The sequence below is a fragment of the Tiliqua scincoides genome, chromosome 11 (genome assembly GCF_035046505.1).
Source record: "Tiliqua scincoides isolate rTilSci1 chromosome 11, rTilSci1.hap2, whole genome shotgun sequence".
Taxonomy (NCBI): domain Eukaryota; kingdom Metazoa; phylum Chordata; class Lepidosauria; order Squamata; family Scincidae; genus Tiliqua; species Tiliqua scincoides.
In genome coordinates this window covers 19,474,929-19,497,324 of record NC_089831.1, presented here as the reverse complement: position 1 = coordinate 19,497,324, position 22,396 = coordinate 19,474,929, and the positions used below count along the sequence as shown (strand labels likewise).

The 22,396-nt window shown below is 45.1% G+C and overlaps 1 protein-coding gene across 2 annotated transcripts in view; it reads right to left on the bottom strand.

Moving 5' to 3' along the window:
• NTM (neurotrimin) overlaps nt 1-22,396 on the bottom strand; it is a 346,259-nt gene that overhangs the window by 100,153 nt on the left and 223,710 nt on the right. For both annotated transcript variants that reach the window (XM_066639222.1, XM_066639223.1), the window contains exon 3: nt 13,536-13,661. In XM_066639222.1, the coding sequence (XP_066495319.1) occupies nt 13,536-13,661 (126 nt within the window). The remainder of the gene's footprint in view (nt 1-13,535; nt 13,662-22,396) is intronic.

Below are 22,396 nucleotides of genomic sequence, written 5' to 3'. Positions count from 1 at the left end.
CCAATCATCATTTAGGGGATGTCTGCTTTGTCTGGCATTTGGTTGATGTCTGCCCTCTGTACCAGTGCTGTGACTTGCTGCTTCTGTCCAGACCAAATAGTTACCCCCCTCCTGTTGGTTCTACTGTGGGTGTGTTTTTGTTTCTACTTTTTGTTGTTTTTAAATGATTTTACTTATTGCTGTGATACACCATACACTTTATTATGGAGCTCTGAAGCTGCCCTGGGCTTTGGCTTTGACAAGGGAAAGGTGGGATATACATTTTCTGAATAAATAAATAAATTTTGATTTTCAATGCGAACAGGACAGCCGCAGCAAGCAGGGAAACTCTGTAGGTGAGCGTTTGGGGATCCATAGCCAGAACAAACTGCTGGACTGGAAATAGTAACTATACAGGTCAACCCTCTGAATCTGCAGGGGTTCCATTCCTAGAACCCCTGCAGATCCAGAAAACCATGGATAATGATATCCACGGTCGGACCTTGTGTTCAGAGGCACCTCAGAATCTCTGCCGTTGCCTTTTGACTGGCAGTTTTGGTTTTGTGAAAAACTGGAAGTGCCTGTCAGAAAGCTCTGGGAGGTCCTCTGTGGGTCCTCCTGTTGTGGGTTCAGAACCCACATGGAGTCAAATCTGCAGGTTCTGAACCTGTGGATGGGGAGGAGCTACTGTACAGCCACTAGCCGTCAAACTACAGCCACACCTAAAACCAAACTCCTGCTCCTTCCAAGTGAGCTATGCCTTTGGCTGAAACACACAGAAAATTGGAGCCACCTGCCACGCTTGTGGTCTCCCCCACCCCTCCCGACATGAACATAACTACTACAGCTTATGCAAAAAAAAAAACCATACATCACAGAAGCTAAAATGAGCCAGAGCACAATTTTCTGCAGCTGAAGTGTTCTGGTGTTGACAGAATGGGGACGCGCTTCCGCTGTTCAGAATTTTATAGTAATACCTTGGGGGAGTCGCCAGCAAAGTTTGGCCAAAATATAATTAGTTTGCACAGCTATTAGAGCTTGATAAAAGGTTTTTAATTTGAGTGGAGATCTCCTGAATCTCAGATACTCCATCCCATACTGGCTCTTCTTTTGCTGCCCAGAGCCAGCCAAGGGGTGCAACGCTCTTTATATTTACAGAAGAAATAAGGTTATCTTCCTGCAGGCATCATTATTGCTAAACAAGAATAAGGCAATGGGAAGACTAGGCGAGTCCCAGTTGTCTCTCCTTTTTCTTTCAACACACATACACAGTCACACCTGCACACAATGCATCTGAGGTTTCTTTCGAACCAGGAAACATAGTAAACTCAAGCAGAAAGTGCCTTTGGAGACTCAATTAACATCTCAAGCAGAGTGCCCTAGCAAAGGGGCCCTGAGCAGAGTAGGGAGGTAGCAGCTCCGGAAGTGGGAATCTGTCAGTCTTTGCTCATGGCAGCTGGCAAAGCATACCTTCAGTTGTGACTCTATGAATATTGGCCAAAAGTACAAGGTTTCCCTTCCCATGGTTTTTCTTCTGCCACTTTTCTTTTTTCCACTTGCCACTTTACCTGCTGCATTCTCTGCCACTGTGAGCTGGTTTCAGTGCAGCAGTATTGGGAGAACTTGATGTCTCCTAGGGAGCCATAAGTGGGTGCTGCAAGAAAAAAATGTTCTTGACATTGTCTGAGGGGCCTCTTGCCCTGGCTGCTGCCTTGGAGACCAAACAGCTATGCTTGAAATGACCTTCCTTAGTCTCTTTTCACCAAAAAAGGCTCTCTCTTGCCCTCCCTGATTAAGTGCCCATCAGAAATCATGGCAGATTTACAGGGTTAAAGCATGATTTAGCGATGTGCGCTGCAGCCAAATTAACGCTGGCTATAATATAGTTTACCTCATTAAACTATGCACACCAAGATCCCGTCTGCCATAAAACGATTGGTCTCCAAAGTCTAGTGCTCATCTTCCGGGGTTGCTGGGAGATAATAAATGGGTAATATGCCGGCAATAATGGTAATGGAGTCACGGCTCAGAGCTAATATTATGGCAATGCAGTAATTATTTCCACAGTAAACAAGGAGACGGTTGAACTACCGACAGGATTCAAGCCTGTTGCAATGCTTCAGTTAATATAGCTGGATCCCAAGATAGTGGATTGGCTCTTCACACAAAGATGAAGTTCTCATCTGCTGAGAAAGTGAGCCAAAGCTCTCTGCTGGATTCGGCAATGTGAAGGCCTCCCCTTTCCACCCATTACAGAACATATTAGCATTTATGGATGGTGCCAGGCAAATGTATGGAGGAGACAGAAAAGGCACCTAGAAACGAGAAGGGATTCAATTGACCAAAGGAACAAATATGCTAACAGTGATATGGGAGTAGCAGCAATAGCTAAACTGCTCTCAAATATCAGCTAAAGTTAAATGTTCAGGTTCTTGTTTGGGTATAAATCTGAAAATAAATAAAAGCTCTAGGGCCCAATCCTATCCAATTTTCCAGTGCCGGTGCAGCCATGCCAATGAGGCATGTACTACATCCTGTGATGGGGAGGTAGTCACAGAGGCCCTCTTAAGGTATGGGAACATTTATTACCTTACCTTGGGGTTGCATTGCGGTTTCACCGGTGCTGGAAAATTGGATAGGATTGGGCCCCTAGTCTCTTGGAAGAACTGGGAGAGTCCCAGAGAGTCCCTTGGAGAGACTAGAGCTTAGTGGCTCAGGCCTCCCTGGGATCACACTACCACTCAGAAACTGTACAGTCACAGGGGAGGATTCTTTTGCAACACAATGCATTCTGGTGTGAACCAGGGAGAAGCAAGGAACCTCTGTATGACCCGGAAATGGATGATTAAGGTCTAAGAATAGCTGTAGATCTGGGAAAGAGTGCAGTTTAGCTGTGAAAAAGTTGGAAACCCAATTTTTTTTTAAAGCCTTTAAATTCCCCCCCCCCCCCAAGTATCCGCTGGCATCCATGTGAGTTAAATCTGTGGATGGCAGACCTGCATATACAATAGGTTTACTGTACTTCTTCCTGACTATTCCACAGTGCAGGTCTCTTGTTATCTGGTGTGCACCCTGGGGCATTTGGTGGGCCGCTGTGAGATACAGGAAGCTGGACTAAATGGGCCTATGGCCTGATCCAGCGGGGCTGTTCTTATGTTCTTAACTACAATTCCCAGGAAGTCTTGCAGGTCTCTTGTTATCTGGTGTGCTCCCTGGGGCATTTGGTGGGCCGCTGTGAGTTACAGGAAGCTGGACTAGCTGGGCCTATGGCCTGATCCAGTGGGGCTGTTCTTATGTTCTTATATTCACAGTCTTGATCTCATCGCAACCGGGTAAGACAAACATAGGAAGGCTGGGGGTGGGTGGGTCACATTTATTTATTTCATCTCATGTCTAAGCACAAATTAACACTTAAATATTCTCACTTTGAATTTTGAAAGCTGACATTTGGATTTTTAAATACCCTCCCCCCCCAAAAGTAAAGGTATAATAAATCCATCTCTCCTCTGTTTGAATGTTGTGGATATAACTTGGGCACAGACCTGACAAGAACCATACCCCTGAGTTATTAATATCATTGGGCTGTTCTCCTTTAAATTAGGCAATTATGCGGCTTCCTTCGTTCCACTGCCAATATATTTTGGTTCCTGACATTCCATATCTTTCTATTGCTCTAACGGAAAAAAAAATCACACTCTATTACCCTGCCCGTCAATAATCGGATTCATCTGCAGACAATTCTCTCTACTCTTGTGCTGTCTCTTTCCATGACTGTCTCAGTGATGCTAGTCAGGCAGAGCAGAATCGCCCAAAGTACTTGGTGTGGCAGGAAGAAGGAAAACTGCTTACTGTCAACATTTGCAACACCCAGAAATGGATTTTCCTGCAGAAACCTTCTCTCCCAAGAAGCTCCTCTTCAAGACTCTGACAAACTGATTTTGTTTGGCAAACATGATCTTTGCTGGGGTACGGCAAGTCCTCACTTAAAGTTGTCGGCAACTCTGAGCAAAATGACTTATAACAAAACCAATTTTACTGCAGGCGGGCTCAGTGGCATTCTCTCAAGTTGTGGGCTCTGCAGAGCACCTTCCTATCATGGTGCAAAGCATTGCTGCACACCAAAACGCCTTGCAAGTACCAAGGAAGGTCAAGGAAGTGGGTCACGGGCTCAGCGTGACCCATAGCCCTACAATGAGCATCCATGAAGGACACAGAAGTCAGAAGATTCTGACAGGGGACATCCACTAAAACTGAGTGTTGGGAGAGATAGAACAGACAAAAGAAAATATTTCTTTACTCAGCATGTGGTTGGTCTGTGGAACTCCTTGCCACAGGATGTGGTGACGGCGTCTGGCCTGGACGCCTTTAAAAGGGGACTGGACAAGTTTCTGGAGGAAAAATCCATTACGGGTTACAAGCCATGATGTGTATGTGCAACCTCCTGATTTTAGAAATGGGCTATGTCAGAATGCCAGATGCAAGGGAGGGCACCAGAATGAGGTTATCTGGTGTGCTCCCTGGGGCATTTGGTGGGCTGCTGTGAGATACAGGAAGTTGAACTAGATGGGCCTTTGGCCTGATCCAGTGGGGCTGTTCTTATGTTCTTAAGATTGAAAACCAAAGACCAACTTTAAAACAAAACAGTATTGAATGAAACAACTTTAAGTGAGGACTTGCTGTATACTGTAGGGATGTGCAGAACTCCCCCCCCCCAAGTCTTATAGAAGCTCATTTTGCTGCCCATAAAAAGATGTTTCTCTTAAGGAAGAAGCAACTTGGTAATAAACCAGAAGTACATTCCTGCCTTGATCATGGAGATGGGCTCAGTGGTAGAAAATATGCTCTGCAGACTTTGTAGCTTCAATCCTTGGCACATCAAAGCATGATCTCTACCACTGAGCCCATCCCCGTGATCCAGGTGGGAAGGTACTTCTCGTTTGCAGAAGCAATCTGTAGTTTATTTCTGGGTTGCTTCTGCCAGGAATTCTGGGGCCCATGGAGGCCAATAGAGTGGATTGCAAACTCAAACTATTGACAGGTACGTTTACAAACCATGTCAGTTGGGGAGATGCCACAAACCAATATGAGTACAAGCTTCTTATACCAAAGTTCTCAGATTCAGTTCCTGGTATCCTGAGCTAAATGGATGTCAAGAAACCAAGTGTGAAAATGTCCCTTCTTAAGGCTTGGAAAGCTATTCTCTGCCAGAACAGACAGTACTGGACCAATGTTCCATCTAATTCTTACCGGGAGTGCAAGGAGCCCTTAATGGGCTATGTGGGAGCAGCTCTGGAGAGCTTGGCAATGATGTCAACTTCAAGTTCTAAAGTGCTGTGATAGAAGAAGCACAGGGCTCTGATTTTATGCCATTTAGAGGGAACTGTACAGGATTAGAGACCAATATTTGTACTTAATGCAAGGCAGATGCTCATGTCTAGTAAGCATCTGGTATATATGCTGCCTGTATAGATATCATAATTTTATTAAAGATTATGTTTGTTTTTCCATTTTCAAAAATAAGAATGAAATTTATCTTAAAGAGAACAATCGCATCATTTCCTTTTAGGCAGGATCCCCAAATTGCAATTGGCCGTCAGAATGGCTAGAGAAGATCTTAAGTGAAATTAAGACACTCCCATTAAAGTATTAGCTACATAGCCAAAGCCTGGATACAGCTTTGGAAGGAAGTCAGAAGCACAGGTGTTGCTCCTTGTAGGATAGTGAAATGAGTAGCTAAAGCTTGCTGGGAGGGTAACAAGTCATATGAGGTGATCTTCAGAAGGTGATGCAATGTCTGATTATGACCTTCTGATAATTTAACTCTCCTGATGCAACCTTGTGGGTGGTTAAACATGGTCAAAACTCATCAAAATTGAGAACAAGCTCTACTCCTTTCCCAAGTTTGTTATCCAGCCCATTAAGCCTTTCAGCTCTCCCTGAGGAAGGGCATAACTCGGTCTGCTTACTAATAATCTCTGCAACACCTACTCGTATCTGGCTGTAACTGAAGTCCCGTCTTTTACTCCAGTACCAGAACTCCAGTGCCCTAATTAGAACTAACATTGATACATTTGTCCAATGAAATCCATCTACATTTGCAGGTTCTGAAAAACGTAGAAGTCTCTCTCTCTCTCTCTCTCTCATAACACTTGAAGTTAAAGTCATCCAATGAAACTGATTGTCAGTGGATTCAGGTCAGACAAGAGAAAGAACTTTGCACAACATATTGTTGATTTATGGAATTTGATGGCAAAAGAAACTGTGATGGCCATGAGCTTAGAGTGCTTTGAAAGGAGATTAGACACATAGGGCTATATTTAAGCCAATTGGACCAATTGCTCCCAACTGAGTCCCAGGCCTAAGGAGCCCTCACACTAGGGTAATTTTATTCTGGTTGGTTGGCAACCTTCAGTCTCGAAAGCCTATGGTATAAGCCTACAGCACCCGGTATTCCCAGGGGGTCTCCCATCCAAGTACTAACCAGGCCTGACTCTGCTTAGCTTCTGAGATCAGCCAAGATCGGGCATGTGCAGGGTAACAAAATTTTATTCTAGTCTTGTCAAAAACACTCAACAACACATTGCAATGGACACCTAACACCACATTGCAGCTTTTATAGAGAACAGGAACAATTCTAATTTTCTTCTAAATTCTTAAAAAACAAGTGGTTTTGTAACTACAGGTTGGGCATCCGTTATCCAAATTGCTTGGGACCAGAAGTATTTTGAATTTTGGATTTTTCTCTATTTTGGAATACTTGCATATACATAATGAGAGATCCTGGGGATGGGGCCCAAGTCTAAATACGAAATTCATTTATATTTCTAATATCCCTTACACACAGCCTGAAGGCAATTTTATACGACATATTTAATAATTTTGGGCATGATGTGCATTAAACACAGTTTTTGATTTTACTTGTTTAGGCAAAAAAGTTAAAAAAATTTTTTTTTACAGGGCTCAAAAAGTTCCGTATTTTGGAATACTCTGTGTTTTTGAATTCCAGGTAAGGGACGCCCAACATGTACTTACTTTTCAAAAGTAATCTACACATTTTGTGGGTTTACTTGAAGGCTTACATGTATGCAATTTCATATGAAAATGCGCTTAGATCCATTAACTCACATGCACTTTTTAAGCTCACATTTTGATTTATTTCCATTCTACCACAGAGATATAAAGACTATTTTATTTATATCTCTAAGATTCTACAGACCTTGGCCCTGCAAAAAAAATGTTCCCAAATGGGCCCCACAGCTTCTAAGGCTGGCCCTGCATCAGTCACTGGGTAGCAACAGTTTGACAATGCTGCTTCTTTCATGCCCTTGTTGGCGGGTTTCTTGAAGGCAGCTGGTTGACCATCCCAGGAAAAGAAATGCTGGACTACACTGGCCTCTGGTCTGATCCAGCAAGGTTCTTCATGGGGGGGCTTTCTCAGGTAAAAGACTCGAAAAGTGTTAATTCTACAATGGCTTTCTACTCCTTTGCAGAAACAATAAGTTCAGGGATCAAAATGGGCTAGGAAGGAGGGGAATGCAAGGTCTAAAGTAAGTGGCTGCTCGTGCAGGCAAAGAATTGTCGGGGCCCCTCCCAGATACCCTGACCCCCGACTTACCCGGGAGCAGGCACCCCATGCCCAGGGTGGGGAGGCTTCACTGCCCTCAAAGGGGGCAAAGCAGGTTGGCTCACCTCAACCAGCCACAGGGGGCTGGCAGGGCCAACAAGGAACAGTACAGGAAACAAGCCAGGAACAGGAAAGGCCTTTTCTGCCCCACCTGGAGGAAGGGGAGGGGCCAAAGGGGGCGGGCTTGCTCCATAAAACAGGGAGGCCAGGGATGAGAGGCAGTCAGAGTGAAGCAGGGAGCTGTGAGGTCAACAGCCTCTGCTCCTAGGCCAGGTCTGGCAGCTCTGCTAGGGAGGAGGACAAGGGTGCTGGAACCCCCTCCCCCTCCAGCCAATTTGAGGCCTTCCTGGGGAGGAACAAACCTGCTCCAGGCCCCTCCAGGGGAAGGCCCCTACAAGAATATACAAATTATACTGCCATTTCGTCTCTTTAATAATTATGTGCTGTGGTGTGAGCAAAGACTGCCTGCTAGCTGGCTACCCAGGGCTGTTTCTTTTGACTGATCAGAGTAACAAACTCAAACGCTACAAACCCATCCTCCTCAGTGCCAATGGTTCATGCTGACATTTTTGTCCACAAGGCTCCAGCAGGTCCATGGACACACTGCTAGCTCCAGCATCACCTTGACAACACAGGAGATGCTGCTGCAAGTGAAGGAAGTAACCATGGGAACGACTGGGCACCCATAGCTAGACGTTCTTAACCAGAACATTCCAAGAGTGTATCCACGTATCTGTATCGGTGCTGCAGGTCCAGGGATGCTGCAATTGGTATCTCAGTAACAAAAACATCCTCTTTAGAGTATATCACTGGCACAAGGCTTCTCATCATGCAGAAACAAGGACTTGCACAGGAAATATAACCCTGCATGCATCAATCCCCCAAAACATGACAGGTCCCAAGGGAGTGTGAGTGACAGGAAAGAATCAAACACAGGTGAGGTCATCTCCGTATGACCTGTTTTCCAATTTCTCTTGCTCAAGCTATGTAAGTGTCCCTACCCCCTCACCTTCAGAGTCATTCCGAGGGGTGAGAGCAAAGCAGAGGCATCTTGGCACTGTGAACCCTCTGTAGCTACACTGCTGCCTGAGTATCATGGCTGGTAGCCAAAGTGCAAGCACGAGATCAAACAGAAGCACATCAATGAGTAGTTCACAAGACTGAGGAGCCAGACCAGAGGCAGAGATATTATGGGGTCAAGTTTGAACCCTACTGGTTTATTGCACCACCTGGTCCCTGTTGGGTGAGAAGATGCAATGCCAAAGTATCTAAAAAGTTGATGCTGCAGAAAAAAAAAAAAAATAGAGTTAAACAGTTGGGGCCCCTTACTAGAGCATCTGGATTAAGATCAACACATGTATTGCTGTCACAACTCCCTTCCTCTTTCACTAACTAGTTTACAAACAGTGCAACCAAAATATTTCACGTGTTCCAAGTAGTAGCTTTCCATTCCTTAAGTTCCCATGTTGGTAGAATGGTAGCCAGAGTGAGAACGAGAGAGAGAGAGAGAGAGAGAGAGAGAGAGGGAGAGACTGGAGTAGACTTCTACCTCTTCCTTCACCCTCACAGTGTGATTCAGGGCAGTCATGAATCCATTGGATGGACCAACTCCCAGGAAGATGTGCATTTTGTTGCAGGAGTTCCCATATTCTAATACATCTCATTTATAAATACTGGCTTTTTCTAATCAAATGTGATACTTTCTTCTTTGTAGGATGTAAGACCTTCTGATTCTCATCACAGTATAACCTACAACAAACTACATTTACAGGCTAATCCTGGAACGCACTGGAACAGGGAGGCCGGCTAGACTGCCCTGTATCCAGAGTGGGGTTGGGGTTGCCTGCAGCTCTGCCTGGGGCAAGGGAAATTAATTCCCCTTAACCCAGGTAATGTGGCAGCAGCCCCAATGGGGCTGCTAGAATCTGTACCACCCAAAGAGGTGGTGCAGTTCCAAGCAGCCCGGAGCTGCGCTGGATCACCCAGGACTGGGGTTGGGATCCGGACCAAGTGCCGGATCCTGGCCCCACCCCCTGCTTGGCCCCGGCTTGCCTACAGGCCTACCTACTGCCTGCCCTCCCCCCACCACAGGACACCTCCATTCTGCCCTTCTCACATTCCATTTTGCCCTCCCCACAGCCAGTGTGTACCTACCTTTCCTCTGGTGCAATGGTGCTGGCCTCTGGAGGCCAGTGCATATCCGAACACTAGTGCATATCTGAACAGATGCAAGGGAGGGCACCAGGATGTAGGTCTCTTGTTATCTGGTGTACTCCTTGGGGCATTTGGTGGGCCGCTATGAGATACAGGAAGCTGGACTAGATGGGCCTATGGCCTGATCCAGTGGGGCTGTTCTTATGTTCTTAACTACAATTCCCAGAAAGCCTTGCAGGTCTCTTGTTATCCGGTGTGCTCCCTGGGGCATTTGGTGGGCCGCTATGAGATACAGGAAGCTGGACTAGATGGGCCTATGGCCTGATCCAGTGGGGCTGTTCTTATGTTCTTAACTACAATTCCCAGAAAGCCTTGCAGGTCTCTTGTTATCTGGTGTGCTCCCGGGGCATTTGGTGGGCCGCTATGAGATACAGGAAGCTGGACTAGATGGGCCTATGGCCTGATCCAGTGGGGCTGTTCTTATGTTCTTAACTACAATTCCCAGAAAGCCTTGCAGGTCTCTTGTTATCTGGTGTGCTCCCTGGGGCATTTAGTGTGCTGCTATGAGATACAGGAAGCTGGACTAGATGGGCCTATGGCCTGATCCAGTGGGGCTGTTCTTATGTTCTTACCAGACTCCCGGCTCCTGATTCATTGCAGAAGAGCCACTTTTGCGACACTCCAAGGCCAGCACAGGGGACATGTGTCAGCCTAACATAGCGTTAGGATTGTCCCCTTACATACTTTTGTTGTTGTTGCAGAAATCCTAGAGGGGGCAAGTGCCAGAGAGTAACATGGAAGCCACAAAAAGCTGGATCACCTTAGGGCAAAATGCTCATAAGAGTCCCAACCAGCTGGGATTCTGCTGCTCTTGTATTTTGTGGCCCATTTGAATTGCCAGCCCAGTAGATGGAGAGTCAGACTTTGTTTGACAACAGTTTGTATCCCGTCTCTGTCATGTGATGGGTTGTTCAAACCTCTGTCATCATTCAGAGAGTAAAAGGTCTTCACTGAAGTCGATTAATTATAGAGTGACTTGGAATGGCACAGAGCAAGTGCTCAGCAAGACTGGCAGAACTTTGTGTGCGCGGAGCAGGAAGAGGGTTTGTCTGTGCAGAGAAATTCTGCAAGTGCCTCCCATCCTCTGCTCTACTTCTTGACCTTCAGCATGTCACTCTCCTGCTCCCTGCTCACCTGGTACTGCAGAGAGAGCCTCAATTCCCTGCCATTCTAACAATCTCAGTCTCTTGCTGAACTCAATCACCAACAGGCTCTACGCTGCTGGAGTGAGTCTGATCCCATCGGGCGTCAACCTAAGCCTTCTTGTCACCCTTTGTGCTTCAGAGCATTTCACGTCATGACACCTGCCTGCTCTGAGTGAACACATGATGCCAATTAGAGTTTTCAAGTTGAAGCTAACAAAGAGAAGGTGCTTCTCAAGAAAGGTGCACCAAAAAGACAGCGAAAAGCTCAGAAGGCCACATAGGCGTGCAGTCTTCTGTACTAAGTAGATGGAATAAAACAGGCCGTCATGCGTGGGCCCTTTTCCCTACTTCAGAGAGAGCTATTCTTGCTGTGACCACCTGGCATCCACACAATGCAAGGTCTGTGCTTGATGCCACAGGGCACACACAGTCTACACATGTACCCGTATCATTCATACACCTTCATGTTGTTCATATACCTTCACATACGTTCATTCTGTCATTTGCAGCTAATGAGTTCATACATGTGCAAAAGTGCTTCTTTCTGCTTAATGATGTCACTTCCTGCTTAATGACATTACTTCCAGTCCTCAGCAGGTACCATGAATATTATTCGGCCTGCTGTATGAAATGACTTTGACACCCATGGACTAAGCTTTCCCTTGAAAATGCTCAGATGTTTCTCCTTGGGAGGAACTCTGAACTTTGCTTCTAATTGCCCTTTTTGGAAATTTTGGTACCAACCCCATAAAATAATCAGAGGATGATTCCCTATGCAACCGACGGGGGGTGGGGGTGGCTGGTGAAAGAAAGGATGGAGAAAAAAAGGGGCTCACTGGGTTGGTATGTTGTGCTTAAATGACAAAAGTGCTGAATTGCAAGAGCCTGGAAGCACCTTAGAGCACAATCTTGTCACTTCTGAGTGACATTGTCTCTCATTGTCTTCAATGGGGCTTACTCTCAGGAAAGTGTGCATAGGACTGCAGCCACATTATGGAAGGAGCATGCAGCATGAGAAGGAAAACACATCCCACCTCAACTGATCTTTGAGGGTGACCGGGCTGCTAATGCAGAGCATGTAATCTGGACAGGAAATCTGGTGAAAGCTGCTCTGGTAAATTACCTAACTCTGCAGGTAATTTCTGATTACTTGCTTCTCTTTCCTTCATTCCTCAGCTGTTTCCATAGCAGCTAAACCCTAAGTAAAATGGAGACATCTGCTTGGAGCTCAGGTAAAGCTCCCTTCAGGGGAAGAAGCTGGCTGGTTGTCAGCAGAGAGTAAAAACATCCATGCAGAAAAGTGAGCAGTAGCAGCAACACCTGAAAGTGTCACATACCAGCTGGAGTGGAAGCTCATGGGGAACAGGTAGTTGATGGGTAACTGCACAGTTGATCAGAGTGGCAGGAAGCAGGCAGAGCATCAAGATCGGAGTTGGTGAGTTGATATATCAAGGAGACAGGCAGCAAGATGCACAACACCTGAGTAATTTCCACTCAAAACACTTCTGGCTACCTGCAGAATCCTTTGGGTATTCCTCCTGAGGTTGGGACCTTCAAATTCCCCCTGAAATTTCAGTTTAGGAAAAATTTGGGGCAACTCTGAAGGAAACTATGGCTCTGATTTATACTGGTTTGCACCTGGATTTGGACTTCAGTGGCCTATACTTCCTCCTTCCTGAACTCAGAGTTCATTGAAACATGCAGAAACAGCACAGGCTACAGTCCTCCCAGAAATGTACAACTTCAAACTGTAGGGGGCGGGTGCATATTTGAATGCTCGCTCACATTAAAGTAAAGCAAAGAAAACAAAAACACTTTCTCTGTACACAGAAAGCTAGCATGTCAATGGCAAAGCTAGCCTGACATCCCTGCCATGCAAGCTTAGCACTCCACAGGCAGGGATTCCTTTTTTTTTTCCATGGAAGAGCATTAAACCATGTGATCCACTACCTGCAGTATTAAGTGGCACAATCCAGAGAGAGGTACAACCTCTCACGTTTCTACATATTGGAACTTCAGTGTTTCTCAAAAGGGGCTCCTAGGAACACTGGGGACTCTATAAGCACACCATAAGTGGCCACTGTCTGCTCTATCCGATGCCACTGTGCTTGCGTTGGTGCTCTGGGGCTCCTCAAGACACCTCATATGCACTGGTGGGGCTCCTTGAGACTCTGTAAAGGGCTCTGGAGACCAAAATGTTTGAGAATTGCTGCTCTGCTCTGGTCAATTCCAAATTGTGGAGTTCTCTAAGAGACTACTGTGCATCAATCAGCTCCACTAGGTTATGTGAATGACTATGATATCCTGCTCCGATTTTGCGTGAGGGGTGGAGAAAAGACCATATTTAGGATGCCCAAGGAAAGGACTTCACAATGATTCTCCATGCCTTGAAAATTTATCACACCCCCTTCTACACACACACACACACACACACACACACACACAAATGAAGCACTCCAGACACAAACCATGACTACGCCTAAGTCACCAGTGAAATCCAATAAATCTGTCTCACCATAAGGTACAGAAAGATTCCGAGACCAGGTTGCCTTCTGTCACCCAGAGTGCCTTACCTTTGGGCGAGATGTGCCTCCAGGTGATCGTAGGGTCCGGCCTGCCTGTAGCTATGCAGGTGAGACTGATGTTGCCCCCTTCGTTGATGGAGATTTCTGACGAGATCTCAACAATCTTGGGAGGTACTGCAATGACAGAGAGGGGGAAAGTCAGTGAGCTGTGCCAATGCAATTCCAACAATGGTAGTTTGTGACATGTATTTGCTCATGATATACAGAAAAACACTCCAGGTGTGTTTTCTTTTGGGTTGCCCACAGGGATTCAGAAATGGGGGGCAGCTACTTGTCTGGAGCAGAGCTTTCTTCCCCTTCCTCCATCCCTCCCTGGCAGTGCCATTATTTTGAATGAGATGGACAGAAGCTATGAATGCATTCCAGGACTACAAAAGAGAATGCCAAGAATCTTGGCATCCTGATTTAGACAGAAGCACCGAAATTCCCTGCACCGCCTTGCTGCAAGGTCCAGTTCTCCTTCACTAGATTCCTTCCCTGCTGCTGCCCCCACAATGTATCTATTGCTGGTGCAGGCACAAGCTTTTCCAACGGAGCCGGGCTGAGAGCAGAGCAGCCGCAGTGGCCTTGCATACATTGCCACTAACATGCAGGTAAGTAATTTATTGATCCGTAAAGCACTCCGAGACGCTCAGGAAGGGATTATGTCATGCCAACGCTATGCAATAAAATAAAAAATGATGGACTTTTTGTGAACATGAGGGTGATTTAGGGTTTGTAGCTGGAAGTGTAGTTAAAGTACATTTTAAGTGGAAATCAAGGTAGGTAATGAATTACTCCATGTCCGGAAGGGCTGCTGGGAGTTCATTCTCCCAGCTTCTTGACTCGATGGCTAATATTCTAACTGTACGCTAGAGGACAACAGAGGACCAAGCACAGAATGAGCTCTAGGGCGGTGGGTGGAGAGAAGATATTAAATGAAACACCGATTGGCACTGTGTATATAGTTGTATCAGCCACAACTTTAAAATTAGGATCCAGCATCACTCCAAAAACCTAAGTAACACAGTAAACAAGAGCAAAGTAACATAGAAAATGATTACCCAAAATTGCACAGAATAAAGGAAGTTGATGTTGCTGTTAGGTATCATTGAATGCAAGAAATGCCATTACATTCCTTGCCTTGTGGAGTTGATCAACTAATGGGTCAGTACACAGAGAATCAGACTGGGCTGGCACAGTCTCAAATCACAGTCCTTCTCAGGGTCAGGTCATGTGGTAGCCAAGACTGCAGGAGACAAGGCTGAATGACTTGTTTCCATATTATTCTGGTAACTTTGAAGGCCAGGTTCAGGAGGGATTCACCAATGGTGTGGTTTCCACCCCTTCCAGCTTCCCCCTTCGGTCCAGGTTTCATATAAAGGCAGGAGTACCACCACCACCATTTTGGCCCCTGGCACCCAATTCCAGCCTTCAAAGGTTTTTGGAGTGATGATGGATCAAACCACAGAGATGCAAGAACTGTAAGCCCCATGAGAAGTCACAGCTATAGCACTGCATCTGTAAAATGGAAGTCCAGGTGACAGGTTTATAACATGCAAACAACATGAAGCTGTTGTGACAAGCCTTATGATATATATGGTTATCTTTGCTCATCTGGGGAATTGCATAAGACTTGTCGCAATAGGTTCAGGTCGTTTTGCATCCTTGCAGTAGTAGACCTGTCAACTTGGACTAGGACATATATATCCAAATTTGTAATCCTCTACTTGAAGATGGAGATCTACAACATTATCCATTTAGGTATGCATTTCGGTGTTCTCTGATACTCTTTGCATGGAAAATCTGTATTTCTATTTCACAAACCAGAGTTTTTCTACCAACATTTTTTAAATGTTAATGTATTGGCTGTCCACCTGAAATCATTTTGAATTCAAGAAATGCAGACTGGGGGATATCACCAATGCCTTGAGGGTGGGTGGGTGGATGAGAAAATTTTCATTTGAGATTTATCAGAATGCAGCATCTGTGCAAAACACAGTCCTTGCTTCAAAACACAACACCCATCAAAAGATAGATTCCAAAATGTTCAAATTAAACTGCTGGATTCTCCAGTGTGCTATTTGGACGTTCCAGTAAAATGGCTTATCAAACTGAATCAGATTGTGGAAAACAATAAATGAAGCCTGAAAAGAAGACTTGGGGGGGGGGAGGGGAATGATAAAGTTCTTTTTTTTTTTTTTGGTACTAGGATTAGAGCTGTCAACTAATTAAAGATTAAACTTCTCATTAATCAATTACATTTAAAGACACTGGCATATTACCAAAATCTCAAACTAGGTGCCTTTTTAATATCTTTAAGGAAATGTGTGACAGCTTATGTTTACGAAATGTTGAAGTATCATTCATTGTCAGGAAGAAAGGCCAACTTTAATCCTCTGTTTTCCATTTCCTACTACAGAAGTATAACAGCCTCCAAAATAAACCAGTGTGCCCTTTAATCCTGCAGAGTCAACAAAAAAAAATTATCATCGCCATACTATAGTTGAGGAAGAATGAGGTGCTTGGCTAAGATCACCTAGAGCAGGGCTGTCAAACATAAGGCCCAGCGAGCTAGATGCGGCCCTTGGAAGCTCTTTATCCAGCCCCTTTTGCAATTGGGCTTTCCTAGAGCTACCCTTTCAGCACTGCCATTTGTGCTGAGACTCTGAGATGGAGAGACAGAAAGAGGCCTTAGAAGGTGAAGAAGGCTACAGGGGAAAGAGACCAAGAGGGGTGAGAGAGGGAGATGCGGCTTTTAGTAGTGCCACTCCTGCCAAGGCATCACTTCACAGACCACCTCTCAGCTGCTGATGCAACAGCACTGCTGAAAGGGCAGCCCATGTGACAAGAACATAAGAAGAGCCAAAGGCCCATCTAGTCCAGCTTCTTGTATCTCACAGTGGCCCACCAGATGCCTCAGGAAGCAAACAAGACAATATGACACCTGCATCCTGCTGCCCTCCCTTGCATCTAGCATTCTGAGGTAGCCTAAAACCAGAAGGTTACACATACCCATCATGGCTTGTAACCTGCGATGGACTTTTCCGCCAGAAAATTGGATTCTCCTAACTTGAAAATATTATCCAGATTTGCACTTTTCCTCTTCTATCCTTTTCAGTAAATGACTTTTTATGTGAGAACAAACTGCCTATTTCTGGCTATCATCTGCTTAATATCACTTCCTGCATATTTATGTCACTTCTGTTCCTCAAAAGGCACCATTAATGCTGTTTGGCTCAGTATATGCAATGCGTTTGACACCCGTGACCTAGTGAGTTCAGGATAAGCAAGATTTGTACTGGATTGTATGAGGATTGAAGTCCTCATCTGAGGTTCAATCTCTTACCCATTATGCAACACCAGCACCCTTAATTAATCTACTGATTTAATTCCTTCATGATCTTTATACTAAGAGAGCCAGGATAGTGACCCGATGAGAGTACTAGACTAGGAAAATTCAGATTCAAGGCCTTGCTTAGGTATGGAGGTCCATGAATGAGCCAGGGGCAATCACTCTCAATCTAATCTCCTTCACAAAGCTGTCATGAGGATACATGAGAGTGAGGCTGTGGGGTATGGCTGAGTTCCTTTGGAGAAAGGTGGGATAGCTTGGGGCAGTGTACATAGTTCCCTCCTTATGACCCTGTGAGTAGATGAGGCTGAGAGCAAAAGAGAGAGAGACTGGCCCAAGGTCACCCAGGAAGCTTTATGGCTGAGTGGGAATGTGAACTGGGACACTTCAGGTCTAAGCCCAGCTCCAGAACTCCTGAATAATTATGGCCATCTGAGAGATGTTAGATGTTGAAAACCTGCTTAAAAGGTATTTTCACACAATTATATAGATCAGTGTTTCTCAAACTGTGGGTTGGGACACACTAGGTGGGTCGCGATCCAATTTCAGGTGGGTCCCGATTCATTTCAATCTTTTATTTTTAATATATTAGACCTGATGCTACTATGGTATGTGACTGCATTTGGGAAAATGTTATAGACCCGTACTTTTAACAAGCTACTATGTATATCCTTTTAACCAAGATAGTAAACGGGACTTACTCCTGGGTAAGTGTGGGAAGGATTTCAGCCTAGGATTGTGAAAAATTTCCCTGCTTGATGATGTCACTTTTGGTCATGACATCACATCCGGTGGGTCCCGACAGATTCTCATTCTAAAAAGTGGGTCCCGGTGCTAAATGTGTGAGAACCACTGATGTAGATCATTTTGTTTTTGTTTGTTTGTTTTAAAGCAACCCACAGCCCTTCAGAACTATGAGATTCAAATGACCTCTCAAAGACGGAAGGCCTGATGCACTGTAATGGACAGTATGCACTCCCAACAGTTGTCCCACCCCTTCAGGCCAGCCAACCAATCAGCTGGCAGCAAAACCCTGCTGCCGGCCGATAGGGTTCAGGCATGGCAATCATTGCTAGTGCGCCATACAGGCGCGCTAGCAGCCGTTGTTTCAAAATACTGAAGTATAGTAGTTCAACAGACTACAGGGTGATCTGACTGTCCTAAATTCCAACATTTTAACTGACAAATTGTTTGGAATGGCATAAAGGTAAAGGGTAGCCTCTCACTTGCAAGCAAAAAGTGGGGACAGTGCTGAGGTCTCTGCTCCAGTTTTCACGACAAAAGCACAAGCCCTCCTTTCTTCCCTCTCCCTGATCCTCACTTGAAAAGGTGCTTTGGAAATGTCAGCTGTGATAATCAATTAATTACTATGAACTGGCCATCAATGGGTTCCCATTTGCACCTATCTAAGAGGCAGAACTTGAAAAGGTTTGCATCAATCAGCGTGAGATGCAGAGAAGAAGTGATGACACCAGGGCCAGGCGGAGAAGGAAATGAGAATGACAAACTCCGCCGTTAGTTACCCTTTTAATTTAAACCTGCAAAGCTAGGATTTAACACGACAGTTATTATATGCTAATTAAATGTTTGAATAATTAATCAAATGAATTATTTAAATTGCCTTTCCTGCGACATAACAGGTATAATCGGAGATTTTACTACACCAGGGGAACAGAGACTTAATAAATAAGTGATAATAAATATAAACCAGATATTATTTAACATTCAGCGGCGACCTCATCCCACTTATATTAAAATATTTTATTAAGATGTCGTCGTCTCTCGAACAGGAAAAAGGGCACATAGAGGCACTGAGACTCTGCAACCTAATGGGGAAAATGCATACGGAAGCCCTCCCCAACTGGAGGTGGAGAGGGGGGAAGAGAAGGGTGATAAAATAAATAAATAAATTTCATGTTTCCCTATTGGGATTTCCTGTTTGCCTACCAATCCTTGTTCTTGCCACATTTCTCTTGCTAGGAGCTGATTGAACATGGCACCACCATTGCCAGCTGCTCCAGTAGACACAGCACAGATTTCCCTAGAGCGGGGGGGGGGGGGGGCGCTGTTCTTTTCACAGTTCTCATTTGCTTGGCCATGAGGATGATAGTAAAAAGGACCTGCATTCTTCATGCGTCCCTCCTGTGCTCTGCCACTGTTCACCTGACACCACTCCATTCTATGGACTTGCTCAGGGTGCAACAGCTGCCATGGCGGAACATGGATTCCTAAGCAGGGGGCAGAACCCCTCAAAGGCTAAAAAGGGTGGAAGGAATAAAGGTTGGAGGTTTACTCCACTTGTTCCTTCCATAAGACCCCCTTGCAGGGAGCAAAGGTGGCCACAGCAGATACTGAGCGTGTATTCCACATGCAGAAAGACCCAAAAACAATTCCTCATATCCTAGAAGGAATTCAAGCACTGGGAAAGAACCTGGTCTGAATAATTCAACAGCTGCTTCTGATCTAGATGAATAATGGTCTGAAGATAGTTGGAAAGTAGTTCCATGGAAGGTAGTTCCATGTACAAAGCCTCTTGAGCAAAAGATGATATTCCTTCCTTCTCTTATACATGAATTTTTTTCTGGGCAAAATCCATTTGGGGTCAGCATTCCACAGGATCCTGATTCCCCCCCCCCAAACCCCATAAAAGCGGAAGGCTGAACAGAGATGGGGGCATTTTGTCCCTGCATTTGCAGAGACAAACTATGCATTGGAGTCTACACCCTTCTAGCAACTACACATTGCAGTCACACCCCTCCAGGCCCTGATTCTGAGTGCCATGTCAGTCCCAGCATGTATCACGTGTACAGGAAATGAGCCTTGCTTCTTCTCCTGTCCTGTGGGCCACAGCAGCCCCACCTTACTACAACACAGGAAAGCAGCTTTTGGGGGGGGGGCTGTGGCCCTTTGACTGTGGCATTATGTACCTAGGGAAATTTACTTGGCACCTTCACTGCCTTCTTTTGGGTGTCGGTTAAGATACTTTTGTTCTCCTAGGTCATCTTAATGCAGGTGCTTTGGTTGGTATTTTAACTGTCATTGCTGTGATTCATACATGAAAAGATAAATAATAAAATAATAATAAACATAAATAAAAAAAAAATGAAAAATTCATATATGGAAATATTTCTTTACCCAGAGTGTGAATAGCCTGTGGAACTCCTTGCCACAGGATGTGGTGATGGCATCTGGCCTGGATGCCTTTAAAAGGGGATTGGACAAATTTCTGGAGGAAAAGTCCATTCCAAGTTACAAGCCATGATGGGTAAACACGACCTCCTGATTTTAGAGGTAAGCTACCTCAGAATGCCAGATGGAAGGGCGGGCACCAGGACGCAGGTCCCCTGTTGCCTTGTGTGCTCCATGAGGCATCTGGTGGGTCATTGTGAAATACAGGCAGCTGGACTACCTGGGCTTTTGGCCTGGACCAGTGGGGCTCTCCTTACACGTCTGTGAATGTGATAAAGCTGTTCTATTATTACTACTTTTATATTTACTACTACTTTTATTACTATACAAAAGCATCTACTTCTAATTGTTTTAAGGGTTAGTACACCACTGTGGTATCACTGATCGGGGTGTGTGTGTTTATATATAAATGTACAGAATATAATTAAGAAACTCCATGTCAAGATGACTAATAAGGGTATCTGTTCCGCGACTGGGGCTTTACAGGAACAAGAACTATGCAGTAGTGGTGGGGAAGGTCTGCTGGTAGCGAGTTAGCAACCCAGCAAGCTTAATCCAAATATCCTACTGATGGTAACAAACAATGTTCATGAAAGAACAGTGCAATATCCTGCAGCAACAGCCTATCAAACTGCTACTCAGACACCGCGGTGCTCGACTGTCACTGGAGAATATGGCTGGGATGTCTTCCACACAAAAACAGCATAGAACATGCATATTTCTGCCTAGCCGACTTCTGTGTCAGATTAACGAAAACAACAAATACCAGGTCCCCAAAGAGAGAGGGATAGAAGCTCAAACATGCTTCCTGTCTAATGGTGAAGCATCACTCAACAGGCTTTCCAGCTCCTCGTTTGAAACATACATAGGATGCAGGTTTTATGATCTAGTACAGGGGTGCCTGGCCCAGGGGCCACTTGCGGTCCCTTGGGGATGCCTAATCTGGGCTGTGGGGAGCCCCTAGTTTCCAATGACCTCTGGCCCTCCAGAGACTTGCTGGAATCCATGCTGGCCCGACACAACTGCTCTCAGCATGAATGACCTTCATTCATTCATATAAGTTCCATCTTTAATATATTCATTTATGTAAATTTATGTAAATTTATTCAGATTTGAAAAGTAAATTAATTCTTTTTCCCCCCAGCTCCCAACACAGTGTCAGAAAGATCACGTGGCCCTCCTGCCAAAAAGTTTGGACATCCCTGATCTAGTGCTGTGGTTCTCAAACTTTTCATCCCAGGACTCACTTTTTAGAATGACAATCTGTCACGACCCACCAGAAGTGATGTTATTAACCTGGAAGTAATGTCATGGCTGGCAGTGAAAAATTTTTTAACAACCTAGGCTGCAATTCTATCTATGCTTACCCAGGAGTAAGCCCCATTGACTATCATTGTTAAAAGCATATACATTATAGCCTGTTAAAAGTACAGATCTTTACAAATGCAGTCACATAACATGGTGACATCAAGTCTAATATACTAAAAATAAAAATGTCATGATGATGTCATGGGTGGAAGTGACCTCATCAAGCAGGAAATTTTTTTTAACAAACTTAGGCTTCAATCCTATCCATGCTTACCCAGGAGTAAGTCCCATTGACTATCGTTGTTAAAAGCATATACATTATAGCCTGTTAAAAGTACAGATCTCCACAAATGCAGTCACATACCATGGTGGCATCAAGTCTAATATGCAAAAAATAAAAAAATATTGAAATGTATGGGGACCCACCTGAAATTGGCTCACAACCCACCTAGTGGGTCCCAACTCACAGTTTGAGAAACAGTGATCTAGTGACCTTCTGGCAATTTTGCAACAAAGGAAGGCAAGGAGCTCTATAATCTCCAATGGACCCATGGAGAAAGAGGGTGACAGAGCAGTGACGTGGTACGTGGAGCATTACAGCAGAGGATCAGAGGAGGAGGAGGAATGGAATCGTATAAGCTATTCTTACAGCTCTGCCTTTTTTCACATTTTAATACTGCCTTTTCTCCAAGGAGCTCAGGGTGATGTACATGGTTCCTTCCTTCCTGCTGTCAACAACCTTGTGAGGTAGGTGAGGCTGAGATTGGCCCAAGGTCGGCCTTCATGGCTGAGCAGGGATTTGAACCTGGTTTGTTCTAGCCTGGACAGAACCCACCTTGCTACCACCTTCACACTGATTTATTTTTTACTGGGGTGGAATGGAGGGAGCACAGAACATCCATCCAAGCCAGGAGGAGCAACAGCTGCAGAAATTCCTTGGATGCGCCATGCACATGTGGAAGCATCAAAGGCCTCAATGTTTCCTGGTTTAGATAGGATCCTTTCCGCTGCTTCCCTG